Source organism: Opisthorchis viverrini (genome assembly GCF_000715545.1).
Source record: "Opisthorchis viverrini unplaced genomic scaffold opera_v5_225, whole genome shotgun sequence".
Classification (NCBI taxonomy): domain Eukaryota; kingdom Metazoa; phylum Platyhelminthes; class Trematoda; order Opisthorchiida; family Opisthorchiidae; genus Opisthorchis; species Opisthorchis viverrini.
Window position 1 is genome coordinate 545,416 of NW_008751883.1, and position 16,382 is coordinate 561,797.

A 16,382-nucleotide genomic window follows, 5' to 3' on the forward strand; every position below is an offset into this window, starting at 1 on the left:
CAAGAACAAAACCGACCCGGGAAACTTGGGCAAAAGCCTCGATCCTGTGTATCAATCCGTGAATACGTGATTCCGTGAGGTGAACTGGGTGGCTGGCGTGGATAAACAACTTCAAACTAATCGGCGGGCAATTTCCCTTGGGGATGCTGGCGGATCGCCTTTCGTTTTCCCTGCTCTTCCCGCGTATCAATCCGTGAATCCGTGATTCCGTGAGGTGAACTGAACGAGTGGCGTGGATAAACAACTTCAAACTAATCGGCGGGCAATTTCCCTTGGGGATGCTGGCGGATCGCCTTTCGTTTTCCCTGTTTTCTCTTCCCGCGTCCCGGCATCAACCAATAAATAGATGAATACTAGCGGAATTACAATTTTGCTGTCCATAACTACCGACTGTTAGTCCCCATATTATGTGACATGCGTTTTGCATTCGGATGTACCAAACACGTGATTATTTTACCGTTCGAACCCGCTGAGTTACATTCCAATCGTTTTGTGGGATGAACTACAGCAACAGCAGTCTTGACCCCGAAGTTCTGGAATTCTACTGTCCAAACAGGTCAAAAAATGCCCGATGTCATGCCCACCACCACACACACCAACCACACCCTCAACGCCTCCACGGCACCCATCCTGGATCTCATCAACAAGCGCAGCCTGGGGCTTATAGACACTCTCAACCTGTTTGTTCAAACGCAGGTGCGTCACAAAGTCAGTCAAGTGCTCATAACACAAGTAAGACTTATCACGGTGCTCCGCAGCACGCACCACCACAGCATGCACAACAGCGTTTCGGTGCCTCTGAACATTTCCATCATCATTCTGGACATCGATATCGGTCTTCCATCAGCCCAGTCCAGGCTTTGCCAAGCACTTGTGGCAGTAGCGTAAGTACGCTGAACTCCTCTAGTGGGTATTGTACCGCGGGGTCTACCGCTCACAGTGTCGGTGTTAGTTCAGTTAGCAGTCGAAAAACGCACCTGCGTGCACGTGATCACGTCAAGCTGCTGAGAGAAAAGATTGCCCTACTACCTGGAGGGAGGTCCAGACAAGGTGGTCCTTTGCTGTGTTTTCCGTCAAACTCGCGTGCCCATGACATTCCGTATGACGACCTTTGTTTACTTGTTTGTTATTTGACATACTTGCCCGATGAAAGTGTAAAAAAAGCTGGATTTTCTGTCATCGTTGACATGCGAAACGGGACTACGTGGAATAACGTCAAGCCAATACTCAGGGTAAGTCACGAAATTTCGGTTGTGGTGTGTCCACAGAACCTTAGTGTTAGATTCGCTTGTTATTCAGAGGAACCTTCATTGGTTGGTTTCGGCATATTTACACCAGTATCTGGAAACGGAGATTTCTAATAAATTCGAGTAGAAACAGCTCATGTACACTGAATGTGCCTGCCGTGCCTACGAGTTGGAACTTGGGGCAGTAAGGAATTGTTACTTGCTCGGTTTTCAATTATTAGTCTGGATTGAAGAGACTGCTTGGCGTCAGTGCAGGTAAATATTAATTTTGATGGTCATCGTCTTCAGTTCCGTCATGATACTAATCTGTTCTCCGGTGGCTGAACGAAATTTTAAGCATGTGATATCTGGATGTGTTCCTTTCGTCACTTATGTTGCGATGAAATAAAGGCTGTTGGGAACTAGTTAATTGTGACAAGGGGCCGTTGCTTGCCACTGACCAACATGCCAGATGATTGCTTGCAGCCAGTAACTGGAATAGACGGACATTACAGAATCCCTCTTGTTCTCATAACCTCACCTCAGCGGCTGGTTCCCCTCGAATTTTGGAACTCATCTGATTACATGTGGGCTTCTGTACAGTGTCGGTCATCCCTCGAAAGGCATGCCATTGTGTTTTCATTTCGGAAGGGCTTGATAAACAGTCTAGCTTTTTATTTGGGCAATGTTTTGCCTTTGACACAAAAGCTTCATCAGACCAAGTGAGCAGGTCACCAAATTGGCCAGGTTATAAGACAGACGGAGAACCAAGCACTAAGTCCTCTTCAGCTTATCACACCAGATCAGTGTTGAGTGGTAATTAACGGCTCTTTTCGGTTAGTGTGGTTGTCTAATTCTTGCTTTGTGTGTTAGGGGAGTTTCAAATTGATTCTGATCGGGTTTGGTCCCTTGATCTCCGACTTCAGGGTACTTCGGTCTTGTACCACAGGTAGATTTTTCTTGGCCTTTGTGGGGTTGTGAGTGCTGCGACAATTTAGTTTTTTTTTTTTTTGGGGGTTGGGGGGGGGGGCGGGGTTGCGGTCGAATGAATTCAGTTGATGACTACTGATGACCGCACACCAACACCTGTCAGCTCGACTGATCCAAAACCGTTCTCCACACGCTTGACAGTTCCACGCTTTTCATTCTGTTAACACTGGGATGCTTGGCAATTTCTACCGCCTGGGCCGTCTGTCTCTGTGACGCCTCAAAACCTCACCATTTTATAAATCTATTTTGTATACCGTGCCCATTACATGTTTTTCGATTCCAGAGTCTTTTAGTAACGCTGGATATTCTTTTGCGTTTCTCGGCGGCCTGTTTATTTCCCCGTTATGCTTTTCGATTCTGGTGTGAAGTCCCCTGGCCGTGAGTGCTATATAGACTTTAATGCAGTCGCGACACTTGGCTTCGTATACAGCCCTTAGTTCTGTTTGCTTGGAGGCGATCCTTCATTTGCACCATTGCAGAGCGTAGAGTGTTTCCCCTCTGGAAAGCCACTCTTATGTTGGCCGTGTTTAGAAACCTTCGAATGACCTCCGTTGTACCTGGTTTATATGGAATGACAGCGGTCCCGATCCATTCCCTGTTGGGTTTCGCCACCGGTACCAGCACCCTTCGTAATTGACGTCTAGTAAAACTAAAGGGGTATCCTTTACACCACAGTTTGCTTTTTTGCTTCAACTGGGGCGGCTGTCCGATCAGCTTCTGTGCACAGAGCCTAAACATTGATGAAGCAATACCAGCGAATACCGATTTTGAATGGACAGACGAGTAGTTCTAAACTGCCCCAGTGTCAGTTGGCTTCTCATATACTGTGGTCATTAGTTTCTCCAGACCTCATACTATTTTTGATGTGTGGACTCAGTTCATTCAGATAGTTGTAAAACTCACTAACCTTGTCTTGTCTCATCACGACGAAAGTGTCATCTACATAACGCCAGAATATCTTAGTTGGGTATGGCGATCTGGCCAAACCTCTGTTCAAATTTAAAGATCAAGGAACCAAACCCGATCAGAATCAATTTGAAACTCCCCTAACACGCAAGAATTTACCAGCGAATACCGATTTTGAATGGACAGACGAGTAGTTCTAAACTGCCCCAGTGTCAGTTGGCTTCTCATATACTGTGGTCATTAGTTTCTCCAGACCTCATACTATTTTTGATGTGTGGACTCAGTTCATTCAGATAGTTGTAAAACTCACTAACCTTGTCTTGTCTCATCACGACGAAAGTGTCATCTACATAACGCCAGAATATCTTAGTTGGGTATGGCGATCTGGCCAAACCTCTGTTCAAATTTAAAGATCAAGGAACCAAACCCGATCAGAATCAATTTGAAACTCCCCTAACACACAAAGCAAGAATTAGACAGCCACACTAACCGAAAAGAGCCGTTAATTAACACTCAACAGTGATCTGGTGTGATAATCTGAAGAGGACTTAGTGCTTGGTCCTCCGTCTGTCTTATAACCTGGCCAATTTGGTGACCTGCTCACTTGGTCTGGTGAAGCTTTTTGTCAAAGGCGAAACGTTGCCTAAAAAAAAAAATAAAAAAAACTACAGCCCTTCTGAAATGATGACCACCAATCGGTTCCAAACTTTTTTTCAATTGATTGAAAGTAACTATGGATCATGCGTTCGCAGACTGCCATTGCGCTCTGTACTGACGTATATCTCCTGTTGATCTATTCGGAGAGACAACCATGTATGTTCACAGTCTAGCACATGATATCAAGCTGTAAATCAGCTGTAACACCCTTTTAGTGTTTAGCTGCCGTACCACATGAAGAAATTACGGAGGCTGAAATATTGGCAGATTCCCCAAGTCTCTACGGGAGCATTTGCGATGCTAAGTTTTAGTTTGAACCGCCGACATTCCGGCCATCAAGTTCATGCCTTAACAACTGAGCGATCTTGATATCGCATACAGTGCGTTATCATGCTTTTACGTCAGCGTCCATAACTATGAGGTAGCGCCTTTTGAATCAGTGTGTCGTAGGTTCATCTCTTCACGAGACAGACGTCCCGTAGTTTACACGAGTGCCCCGCCTAGAGAATACTGCCCTCGCTTTCACTATCCATGCTTTCACTTCGTGGACGGTACAGCCATCGCTTTAGTTTAGTTTACTATCTGTAAACCGCTTACCAAGAGTGCGTTAGTTCCTGTCCTTGGAAAACCGGAAGGCTGGGAGATTAAGCCAAACAGCGGTGATGACGTCCTCATTTTTCAAGCAACGACAAACTTGGCTACACATTAAAGACGATAACTTTGTTCCAAAAGCACCGATTGTTTCGTGGTTGAGCCGTGTCTGCCAGTGTCAGTAACCATTGATGAATTGAGTCCCGGGGTTCCCATCCAAAGAAGCTATTCCTCAGTTATGCTGAATTTGCTGGTTAATACTTTTATACTCATATGCCATGTCGGTTCCACTTGGAACATGGTTGGGCAAAATGAGCTCTGCGAAGCAGATGGTCTTCTGGCATATGAACTACATGTCCTAACCAGCACAAACCATGAAAATTAAGCAGCTCATCCATCATGACAACCTTGCTGAAACCGTATGGCGCAACTCAGCATTACTGAACTGATGTTCCAATCCGACCTGGATAATGCATCGGAGAGACCGATGTTCAGGCGCTGAGCGTCGATGCCAAGTTTCTGATCCATAGAGCAGTAGGCGGTGCACCGCCACCGTGTACACTCGGTCCTTCGACGGACAGTTGGTAGTAAACGATATGTAAACTTCACGAATGATTTCGCTAACATGCGTACACCACAGCCTCGATTAGGCGAGCGATTTTTCTCACTTGGCCTCCCTCATCTGTTTAGTTTACTCACTTTACCATACCTTATCCTATATTCTGCTGTTAACTTTTGAAGCCGTGAGGGTCTTATTGAGTATGATGTCATACTTCGTTATAGCTTTTAAAAGCGAATCGAGGTTAAGGTCATCGTCCCCTCAGGTATTGCTACAGACAACCACTGTTTGTGTAGGCACACGTGCTTTTTAACCTTTCGGATATTGTTAATAGTTCACTTGAAACATCTACGCCGTTTCTGATACTGAAGGGCATGCGACGAAACTGAAACAATCCACCACAGACTTCGAATGCTGTAAAAGGATTGTCGGATATCGAGATCGGGGCTTGATGATAAGCAGTCATGAGGCCTCTTGGACTGTAAACTTCGTAGTGCAGAATTTCCACCATCATTTTGTCTAGGCGTTGCAGAGGGTAAGCGTCTATACATGTGAGTCGGCTGTAGTCAACAGCCATCCGGCATCTATGACTGACGCTCTTGGTAACCAAAACTTGCGCTCTCCAGGGAGACTTTGACGGCAGGATTATTCCTTCTTGGAATAAGCGATCAACCTCGACACGAATGGATTATTCATCTTCCAGATGTATTGATCTGGTGGCAATAGGATTGCGGTCTGGGGTTAAGTTAGCGAAAAATGCTTATTGCGAGCCAACTCGAGGGATCTTGCAAGTTGGTATGCTTGGTACAGGTTTGGAGGATTTGACAGTTATCAGGTAGGTGTCGAAAGTACGAGACCAGCACTTCGTCTGCGGAGTTTGGGCCGCCGTTGAAGAACCGAGGTCGTAGCTGTGGATCCATTCTATTCTCTGACAAGTAGATTGTGACGTCTAGAATTCGTCCTAGAACGAGTTAGAAGAGAGTCCGAATTATCGAGGATAAACAACGCTTGTCCAAGAACACGTATGGATGAGCCGGAATGCACATGACTCAGTACGAGTGTACTATACTATATAGTGTGTAGTATAGTATAGTATATATACTATATACTATAGATAATATAATAATCAGACAACAGTCATGGTACACTGAGCAGATTCCTTTGTGTTAATGGTTCATGTTTTGGTTTTGTTTTTCTAGTAGGAGAGCTAGGAATCTATATTGAATTTATAGAGCCACGGGGTTGGATTGTCACAAGGGGCTGACAAGCCAAGGAAACTGGTCGTTGTCCTAAGCTGTGTGGTCCGGTGTTCTCGTTACCTCTTCCCAGGCCGAAGAAGAGGGTTTGTTTGGTATGTTTTACTTTGAGCCGTTGGCTCTACATTTTGACCCACAAGGCAGTGGGAGAAGGTAGGGTTTTGTTTCTGAGACCATACCCGTAGCTTCTGACTTTAGAGTCTAAGCAGCGGGACCATGGATGTTAGGATCCTTTTCTGGGACCCCACCGGAGCCAATAACCTAACAGTCTAACAGTTTGGCTGTTGTAGGCTTGTCTGGCCCGGGGGAGTCAGATGTAACTGTCCGTCACCTAACGCGGACAGCAGGTAATTTATGGGTAGCGCCAGTTTCTGCAGTCCTAAAAGGTCCTCGAGACATTCATCTTAACCCATTTACTTTCTGTAACTCAATACGACGAACTTCCGGCCATAAGTGTGTGACCGTCAGCCGAAGGCACGTATTATTCACTGTGGAGTAGACAAATTTTCGGTCTGAGTGTGTCCTTGTTTCTTCCATGAGCTGTTAATAGTTCGTAGGAAACAGCGAACGTGTCCTCGGGGGTGAGACTTCCCTTTTTGGAAGCTTTGCTTCGTTAGATTTTGTGTTTCTGTATGTGAGTAGTTTTTGGATGGCGACAAGTAAGTATATACCTACAGAGGCCCCAGCCCTCTACCACTGCGCGTGAGTTTCCATAAAATAACGCACTAAATATTCCCCGATAGCCCACTACCAGCTTCATCCTTCGGGCTCATTGTGCAGGCGTAGTTCCCTAGTTTCCATCAACCTTGTGCTCTCTTGAACACCAAGTCGGACGCAATTGACTGAATGCTCTCATTTGCACATTACGTTACTGTTAACGAGAGGCTTAACCCAATCTGCGGATAAATAATAAAAAAAGATAATCGTTCAGCTGTGACAGTGCCTGACAGCCATGTCACCCGAAGAACGCACGAGGACCGGAATGCCTGATTGCCCAAGCTTAGACAGAAAAGGTCGAGATGCAGAAGTTGGGTTCGAACCACGCACATTCCGGTCCGTCACGAAGAGACTGGACCTTACCGTGATGTGACGGTTTGCGCACCTCAGCGATCCATTGAGCTCTACTGGAGAGTGTCCTGTGTCACTCACAGAGTCTCCCATACCAGGTTGGTCAATGTTTAGAGGTCTGACGAACACAGTCTCCTGGCCCTCCAGGTTGGGGGTTGGAACATGTAGCGACTTGTTCCGTAGAAATGGTAATGCATTTGCATTTCCCGCCAAACACCGCTGCCTTGCGGTTAGGCTTTTGAGCCAAAGGCTTTGGTTGGGGACCCTAATCGTCTTCCTGTCTAGGTGTGGGCGCCATGGCAGTATCCCAGCCCACGTGCAATCATGAATTGCACATGCAACCACACATTCCGGTCAATAAATTAGCGTTCTAACCGCTGAGCCATCTCGTCCCAGCTAAATCTGTGGGTTATCTACTTGATGAGCTGTAAAAAGATCGAAACCGAAAATGAGCTACTGATGAGTTTTCAGTAACCTCATGAGTGGTATGTTCGACCACAAGCATTTGTGCAGCAAATTCAGTCTAAGAATATTACTAAGTTGTTATCCCTGATAAGAGTTCCATGCGCCTCCCGTGGACGTTGGTAAAGCCGTGGAAGGAGGCTGCTGCTATCCAGACACAAACGTAGAATCACATTTACTCAAACAATTAGAATGGTGACTAGCACCATGACCACTGTGTAACTGGTTCCTCAATTACGTCTTCCACTATCTCGCGGTTTGAGTTCGCATGTCTCAGTTACCCCATTGCGATGTAGTGGGAAATGCCGCATGACCTTCTTAGGTTCTCATACAAGGTTAGTCGGCGAATAGCCGTCTGATGATGATAATAATGCGACCTTCCTACTACCCCGCAGACGTCACTTGACCGTGTAAAAGATAGGCCCAGCCTCGTGCAAAAATGGGTGCTACTCACACCCAACTTCTACAAGCGTTTATAGCAGACTAATCACACGAGTCCCACACTGCAACTGACGTACCATCTGCTTTCTCGGCTGCTTGCTGGGATCCGTAGATATTCCAAACAGAGGATCTAATGCGGTCCCGAGCACATGAATTGCGCGCAGTAGTATTAGGAGTTTTCTCTGTTTCTTCTGCATAGACTATCACCCAAAGCCAATCGGTCCCGGCCTTTGAGTCAGTTCTGAGTAGGGTTCCTTAGAAGACCCCACATTTGTTGCCCCTTTTCAGGTCAGTCCGTTTAGAAAAGGGTTAGGAACACAACTTCATGTCACAACAATGCACCTCGACTGGTGCTAAAACATTTACATCCTAATTAGCAGGCTTAAAGAACAAACCGTCGACAAACTATAAAATCTGAGCTACTAGCAGTCTCAATGGTAGTAGCCCTCGGCAGCAAACACCTCTCTTCTCTCACAGACTTCTAGTAAAAAGCTTAGGAAGTAACTCGTCAACCAAACTCTTCTTGACCTGGATAACTGGGAGATTATCACTTCTCTTTCCCCACAGCTCCATGCTTATCAGTGCATTTCGTTAATCTCTTCAGTATGCAGCCGGATGTTTTTGGGTTGGTCGACTATTTCGATACCAGTGCATTACCAACTGATCTCAGAATACTTTGAACCGGGGATCCGACCTATGTGCTGGCTTTCCACATTCTTACTCTGCAGATAGAGTCAGGAAATACCCCTTGCTCAAAGCCTGCAACATCAAAGTATGGGGTTTACTGAACTCGTGCAAAACCGAAATTCGATCGTGCACTCTACCACCCCAAATAAAGCCAGATTTTATCACACTATACTAGTCCAACCACCGTATTCTAATCAAGAACTGCATCACTCATTCGACCTTCAGGCTTGAGGGCTGCAGTAACCTAGCGGACTACGCTGACGGGAACTTTTCTGACATTCAACCATGATAGAAAGACCAGAGGGTAAAGGTAAGCCAGTGAACACTCAGCCACCGGCTGGATTATCTCACTACAGGGTGCTTCCATCACCAACCTCGGAGACAGCAACATCAGTGTTGGCACTGGTGCTTCACCGTCTCACAACCACAAGGCCTGATTATATTTAGGGGGCGGGCGAGATGGCTCAGTGGTTAGAGGGCTAATTTACTGACCGAAAGGTCCGTGTTTCGAGCCTGACCTCTGCCACTCGACTTCCCCTGTCTAGGCTTGGGCAACCTGGCAGTATCACAGCCCTCGTGCTTCCTCCGGGTGGCATGGCAGCTAAGCCCTGAAGGTGGGCTACCGCTGAATCTTTTTTTAATATTTAAGTGAAAAGAGAAAAACTGGATACGGTAGTGACCTGGTGCTAGCCTAACGTAAACATCTGAAAACTCGCTGGCCTTTCTGTTTATATCACCCGAGTGGACTTTCATGTGTGTAGACACCGTTGATTATTGGTGCAGGGCTAGTGCCAGTTGTCCTCCGTTTCTGTACTTATTGTTTTCGCGACAGTTGAGCACGGTCGTCTAAAATTGGTGTCTATGGTTGGCACACTGTACATGGCTGTGGCGCCTTAGGACGCTGCTCGCCATAGCTGAGCGGTTGGACTGTTTATCCTGTTATGGTCGAATACTGAAGCAAAACTGACGTGAGTCTTTCGGTCCCCCTCTGTAGCCCATCCATCTAATCCTTCTAACCTGCGCACCTATTTGCCGTCTCTCCTCTCCTTGTAGGCTGTGGAACAGTGCGTTGTACCCAACGTTGCAATAACCTACATAATCAAACCGGATAACTTTTTCGAAAAACACAAAGCAAACATGCAAATCGGCAAGTTCAATTTCGAAATCCAACTAGTCTCCTTGGCCACGCTATTCCGCGAAGTCGATCCGAGTCAGTTAACTGCAGAACTAGAGGTAAGTTTGTGGTGATAATTGAGCTGATCGTGCCCGTCTAGGTGTCTCTTTTTTTCGGTTTTTCCATCCTCAAAATGTTTTCACAAGGATTCGTGGAATCACACCTCAATGATATTCGCTGTGAAAGCATTCCCTTCTCTAATGTTCGTAATGCAACAGTGACTCTTCGGATTTCTCTTTGGTCTAAGACACTACTGGCCAACCTTATTTCTGGTCATCTTCCATTGAAGTCGAGCAATTCAAAGCTGTCTCAGCATTCTGTAGACGTTGCCGATTCTCTGAAGTATGCGGTTTTGTCTTAGTTCATAAAAATCTGTCTCCTAATCATCCATTTTCTTGCGATGCAGACTGGAGTGAGGGATTCACTAATGGTCGTGGTTTGTTTGGCTTGCCACCCAGTCTGTGCAATCTTTTTCTCATTGTCAGTGCCCCTTTTCGGTTGGGGGAAGGACATTTTTGAGACATTTTTGCCTGAAAGCCTTGACCATCAGTGTGTCCTAGAATGACGTGATTAGGGTGTGGGAAGCGAAATTTTGTCTCATCCATAGTAGTTCGAATACTCGTTCAATACAGTAGTTATGCAGTTTTCAAAGTGACAGGATTCTATACTGGCCTGTCTCGTTTTGGAGCGATGGACGTTTCACTGGAGCTGAAGTTCCCTGCAAACAGTGCCTCTGTGCGATGCGTAAGGCCTTATTTTTATGAGGCTTGGCCTTTCCAGTCTAGTGTCGTTGGTGGATAAAACGTGCACCTATACCCGTCACGCATACTGACCCCGTCGGCAACCAGCGTCTTACGTGACGTATATTGGCTCTCATAACTAGAACATTCCCCAAGGAGTGATCATGCACCAGTACAGATTGCTGTTCGACTACTACCGATGATGATGATGGTGGTGCCAATATCCCAAACACTTCACGAATTTAGAGCTATGCTTCTGTGCCTAGTATAAGAAGTAACACCATTGTCACGAAAGCCTTTATTTGCCTTGTTCAGGTGATGTGTTACGTTACTCGTGCTTAAGATGCCAGCTACTGACCTTGGGGTCCGTGGCTCGTGTCTCAAAATGCGCAACTCTACTGTATCTCTCACGCTGTGCTTTCATCGGGTCGCCTAACAGCAATATACTGGCAGTATGCCACGGTCAAATTTTCTTCAACATTTTCATCTTTGTTAACGACGGTACTCATCCCCGAATGTCGTCTAGCTGGCTTCATTTTGGTGCCGTTAGGTATTAATCCGGGTAAGCTGCACCGTTAGTCACAGAACAGACCACATTCATCGAAAAGCCCAGAATAGCTTGAGGAACACAAGTTATTCGGACTCGCTCCATGTTGTGGGCCCAGTACGCGAAGGCTACACTTAACCGAATCCGACTACAGATCACTACAACCTGATCACTGCAATTAATGGATCGTCACAAATGACAACGTTCAATAAGTGATAAATGATGGTTTGGCTGCGACAATCTTGTAGTGCAACTTAGTAGAGGCACGAGAGCTTAGCTACCGCTGGGTTGTTCAAGCATAAACAGGAGCAATCGTGAACCCAAGTCGGTTCGAACCACAGACTCTCACATCTTAACTGTTATACCATGTCGTGCTTACTAGTAAGTTTCGGTCTCTACACAGTGAACTGAAGTCCAGTCCTTTGAACTGTATTGACTTTATATGCTAATTTGGGTTTTTTTATTTTACGGTGTCGCTCCATAGTTCCCTCACTTGTTCGTAATCGTTTTTTTGCGGTTGGACTTGTGAAGATATCAGGGTACTCTTCAGATGACTCAATGAATATACCCACAAGCTGCTTGGAACTCAATGTACTTTTATTCTGAAGGTGTCCAATCCGTTGGAGTCTGCTACCTCTCATGTATTTGATCTTTGTGCGTGTAACATTCGCCTCCACGTCGCTTGACCATTTTTTCCAGGGCACATTACCCTATCATCATGAGGAATGGATAAAGATCCGGTGCTGTGTTGAGGAGTTTTTCTTCTCCGCCCAAGATATGATGGATCAATTCGGACATCTGTTCAATCTGCTGAAGCGTAAGCCAGACTTGGATACAGTAGAACGAGCCAAACTCGCTTTGGAAGAACATCGATCTTTACGCTCAAAGGTAGGTTGTAATTATGTATGCTCTAATTTATTGGAAATTTTAGTATATATGGCTTTCAAAGGAGTCCGCCTTTTTTTAATCTTTAGTTCTTCTGGCCATCTAGAACGAAAATTTCTAAACTGTGGGACCAGTTTTGCCCCTCAGGTATAGCTCGATGGGTCGGATGGAAAATGATATGAGCATATCAGATTTAGCTCTGCGTGTGCACACAAAAAACATACATCTGTAAATCCCCGTAAGAACGCTGCTTCGTAAAGCATATTGAATGAACCGGTGTTTGTGCAGTAATCACCTCGAATTTTTCATGTTGGACTAGCACTAGACAACTCCTTCTCCCCTAGTTGGTATAGGCGATTTAAATTGACGGTCATGAGTCCGTAGTATTTTACACTGGTGTTGCCAGCGACGATGATAGTGATGAGTGGCGAGGCCAGTAAAACTGACCCATTCTTACATACGATCAGGCTTTGTGCAGTTTTGCAGTTCGAGCCTAAGTGGTCAGTGGACAAGGTATCCGGGCAGTTCATCCTTGAAAAGGTTTGTTCACACAGGCAGATAGGCACGCCTTTACTGTCGCAAGAACTATCTTAAATTTCACAGCGTTCGCGTTCACGAGGTTTCGATAAAATCCACAAAAGTTTGGCTGCAACCACTTCTCCGTTGTGTCATTTTAGCTGCAAACCATAATAATCTAAATGTAGTTCAGTGACAACGTATTCAACATTAACAAACTATAATAATGGTTCATCCGTGACACCCTTTCGACGCGTAACTGCCGTACCACTCGGAGGGTACATGAGGGATGTGATAATACCAGGCTACCTAAGGCTGAACAAGAACAATCGGAAACAACAATCATAACCCATTGCACACGATCTGTTTCTCTCCGTCTATCCCTTCGTAGACTAATTTTCTTCTTAAAATCAGTAATATTTCATTCGACGAATCTTGTTCTGTGGAGTAGGATGTTTTCACCTATTCATTAACCCTTGTGTCGGCTGGAGATGACCCAGGGGCGGTCAATCGCCAATTGGAAAGCATGAAGCATGGAAGCCCTTACCAGTCAAGTCAGCCGTCTCCTTGAATGGGGACCCCGGGATGAGACAAACCATAACAAATGTGGCTGTCACGCAGCCAGTGGCGATCCCGCATCAAAGATATTGCCTTCAATGCGTAGCCCTCTGACTCCATGCCATATTGGGCAATGAAACTGCTTAAGGTCGATTGAATGGCTAAGCCGTTACCTTATTCTTTTTGTTCTCGGTGAACGAAGCCGTAACAGCCGGGACCACTGTACTTCTTCACACAGTTTGTAGCTGAATGATGGTATGAAGTCACAGTTAACTGGCTGGCTAAAGGTTTACTGTTTTGTGTTTACGGTACGTGAGCATATGAGTTAACATAGAGCCAGATGAGTATGGTCCAATTTCATAGTTAAATTACCGCCAGAATAACGGCCAAACTCACGACCCAATTAGACTTCTAGAAGGTAGAACAATTATCAAAATTTAACCAACAAATCTTCCACCATATAGTTCTGTTCCGAACATCAGCTAACCTGTGAACTTGGCTGTGAGATGCACGTGGATTCCATGTGGGATGTCGGGATGTTGGTGTGGCGGAACTATCGGTCTTGCATGAAAAAGCGTGGTCTACACTCGCGTAGCATTTGCAAACAGGTGTGTGGTTGTACAAGACGCTGTCCTTGCGTATTCCTGTTTAACGGGTCTAATTGTGAACACCATGGTTTTAGCACTTAGGTTACTTTGAAAGTGCCCTGAACGTGTCTTTCAACCACTTTCTGAAGGTCACGTCCCACAACTGCCACTTCCCCCGATGTTTTATTTGGACATCCTCTGCTTTGACGAGCTTTATAACTTCGAACAGAGTGTCATAGAACGAAATAATTGCCACATACTTAGTAGGACGCCGCCGAAATCGTATTACCTGGTTACGCACTTTGTTCAGCCGCATCGGGACTGAGCCTATCTTACACTTTAGAAAACGGTATTTTCATCATCACTACTGCATTTAAGTGTTTCTCTGCTTCCATCCCGGAGCATCGTTAGTTATGCAGACCCGTTTACGCCGCAGCAACATTGGAGGGCGGTGACGCTCTAAAAGTGAGAGGCGTGAGTGTCATCCGGATTACTCAACTACTGTTTCATTTACCACTTTTTCACCCCATGTTTTGGGCCCAAAGATATCGCGAAAACAAACGCAGAGGCCGTCTCTACTTAGCGAGTGTTTTTACGACGGATTTCCGGTATTTACTAGAAGGTGAATGAACTACTTGTCGAAATTTAGCTACTTGCAGGCGAGATGGTTAACCACCGTTTGAAACCATTTAGTTTGAGTTACTTGGGTTGCTCCGCCAAGTTGTCCAAGTCTAAACAAGAGCAGTTGAATCCTAACCTTCCACTACGTGTCGTAGCGGCAATTTGTACCATGATGGGCTGAAAGGTCAAGTTGTTACTCGGCGCCGCATATGTTCATCAATTGGCAATCAATGCAGTCGAATATCCCACGCTTCTGGTGGTAGACACGTTTTTTAGTCGAACAGGGGAGAGACTTCTGTTGGGAGGTAGGTTGTATTTTTTCCTTAACATAATAGTGCATGCACTTCACGGTACCAAGTGATTTTCTGTGTGGGGTATTTATTGGGCTACCACTGTATTTACATGTACCCTCGTCGAACTGGATTCCATTCTTTTGTGCACTCTTATCGGACATCCTTCCAGACTTTCCTACTTTTTCGTCATCTGTCATCGCTGAGTGGCCATGTGGTAGTGATATATTGGCAAAACGTCGCAAACAACCGAGCATCAGGATTTCTGTAAAAGCCTAACACCATTTGTTATTCCTATGGATTGTGCGAATACATTTCCACACGTAAATGTCATTTTGTGCGAACCTGTTCAAGCAGCAACANCTCTCTCTGCTGAACCGCAAGTTGTAGTGTGTCTTCAGCTGATCCCGACTGTTCGGGCTGCATTGCCGACTGACCTAAGAAGGAACTGTCACGCTGTTAACTGCCTCAGTCTCCTCCACCCACTGCGTTCGAAAATCCGGTGTTGTCTGCCGGTAAATGTCACTACAAGTTCCTCTCCATTTTCCCGTGTTGTCGGCACGCACACACATGCTTGCCTTACCTTACACGGTATCACTGAAAGAGGCGAGGTACTGTCTAGACGATATCCTCCGATTGTAATGAAAAATCGTTACTTTGTCTATTGCTTCTTCGGGGCCTGAACTTAGTTCGTGATTTTTATGGGGCTATCCCTTTTCCATTGTTTGCCTTTATTATGCTCAGATTGTTCAAGCTCCTGTCTCAGCTATCGAGGCCGAAGCAGATCGTCTCACGACCTGGCTGCTCTTTGGGATGACTGCCGCAACAGTAACCGGCACTAATGCCGGTGGTTCCCAGTCCTTTCCGGCCTCGACATCAGCGATGAATGCTGCAGGTGCTGGCGGTGCCTCGTTTCTGTCAACCTCTTGGGTTTCAATGAATCCAGATTTTCAGAAGGTTCGTGACTGCTACTCATTTTCTATCCATATGGTAGTTGTTTTATAAGCGGATGCAGAGATTCGTTTATTTCCACTGTAAACCGGATTTAATAAACTTAAATACCCTATCGACCGAATTCGGTTGACGAAAGCTGCACATAGTGAAAGCAACCTTGTGAAGCGTTGTATATCACTGCGTGAACACAGACTGCAAGGAATTAAATAAGCACCTTGTCTTCACGCGTGCGTTAGTTCCAAGTTCGGAAAGTTCTGCTGCTGACTCATTCGAAGTCTTTTGTTGTTGTCAGCTGTCAATTGATGGGGCCTTGAGGTCATACTAGCTTGATCAGTGTTTCCTACATACCAGAGAATGCGCAGTCGGGGCTGTCACGCTTGTCAGCTGTTAATAGAAACTTCTCTCTCCTTTGTGGTGTTCGGTCATCTGTGGGCGATAAAAGTCTGATTCATTGAATCTCTCCTCCGGTATGGCATTCTGAGTTTGATGTGAAGGTGGTTTGTCTCTATGATTTGGGCTTCATCAGCCTGTCATCGGACACTTAGCCATCATCTCCACTCTCCTCGACAGGCGGTATCTGAACCACTAGGCAACATGAGCTTCGACATGTTGCAATAACAGTAGTTGATGCAGCAGATGACCAGCTGGCTCTCATCAACAAAGATCG

The 16,382-nt window shown here is 45.7% G+C and overlaps 1 protein-coding gene across 1 annotated transcript in view; it reads left to right on the top strand.

The window, feature by feature from the left end:
• Positions 1-221: 221 nt before the first annotated feature.
• Positions 222-16,382, top strand: part of T265_08591 (hypothetical protein) — a gene marked incomplete at both ends in the record, with an annotated part of 74,885 nt that continues 58,724 nt past the window's right edge. Inside the window, 4 exons of the mRNA XM_009174443.1 lie at positions 222-1,232; positions 9,897-10,076; positions 12,004-12,192; positions 15,506-15,718. Coding sequence (XP_009172707.1) covers positions 498-1,232; positions 9,897-10,076; positions 12,004-12,192; positions 15,506-15,718 — 1,317 coding nt within the window. The remainder of the gene's footprint in view (positions 1,233-9,896; positions 10,077-12,003; positions 12,193-15,505; positions 15,719-16,382) is intronic.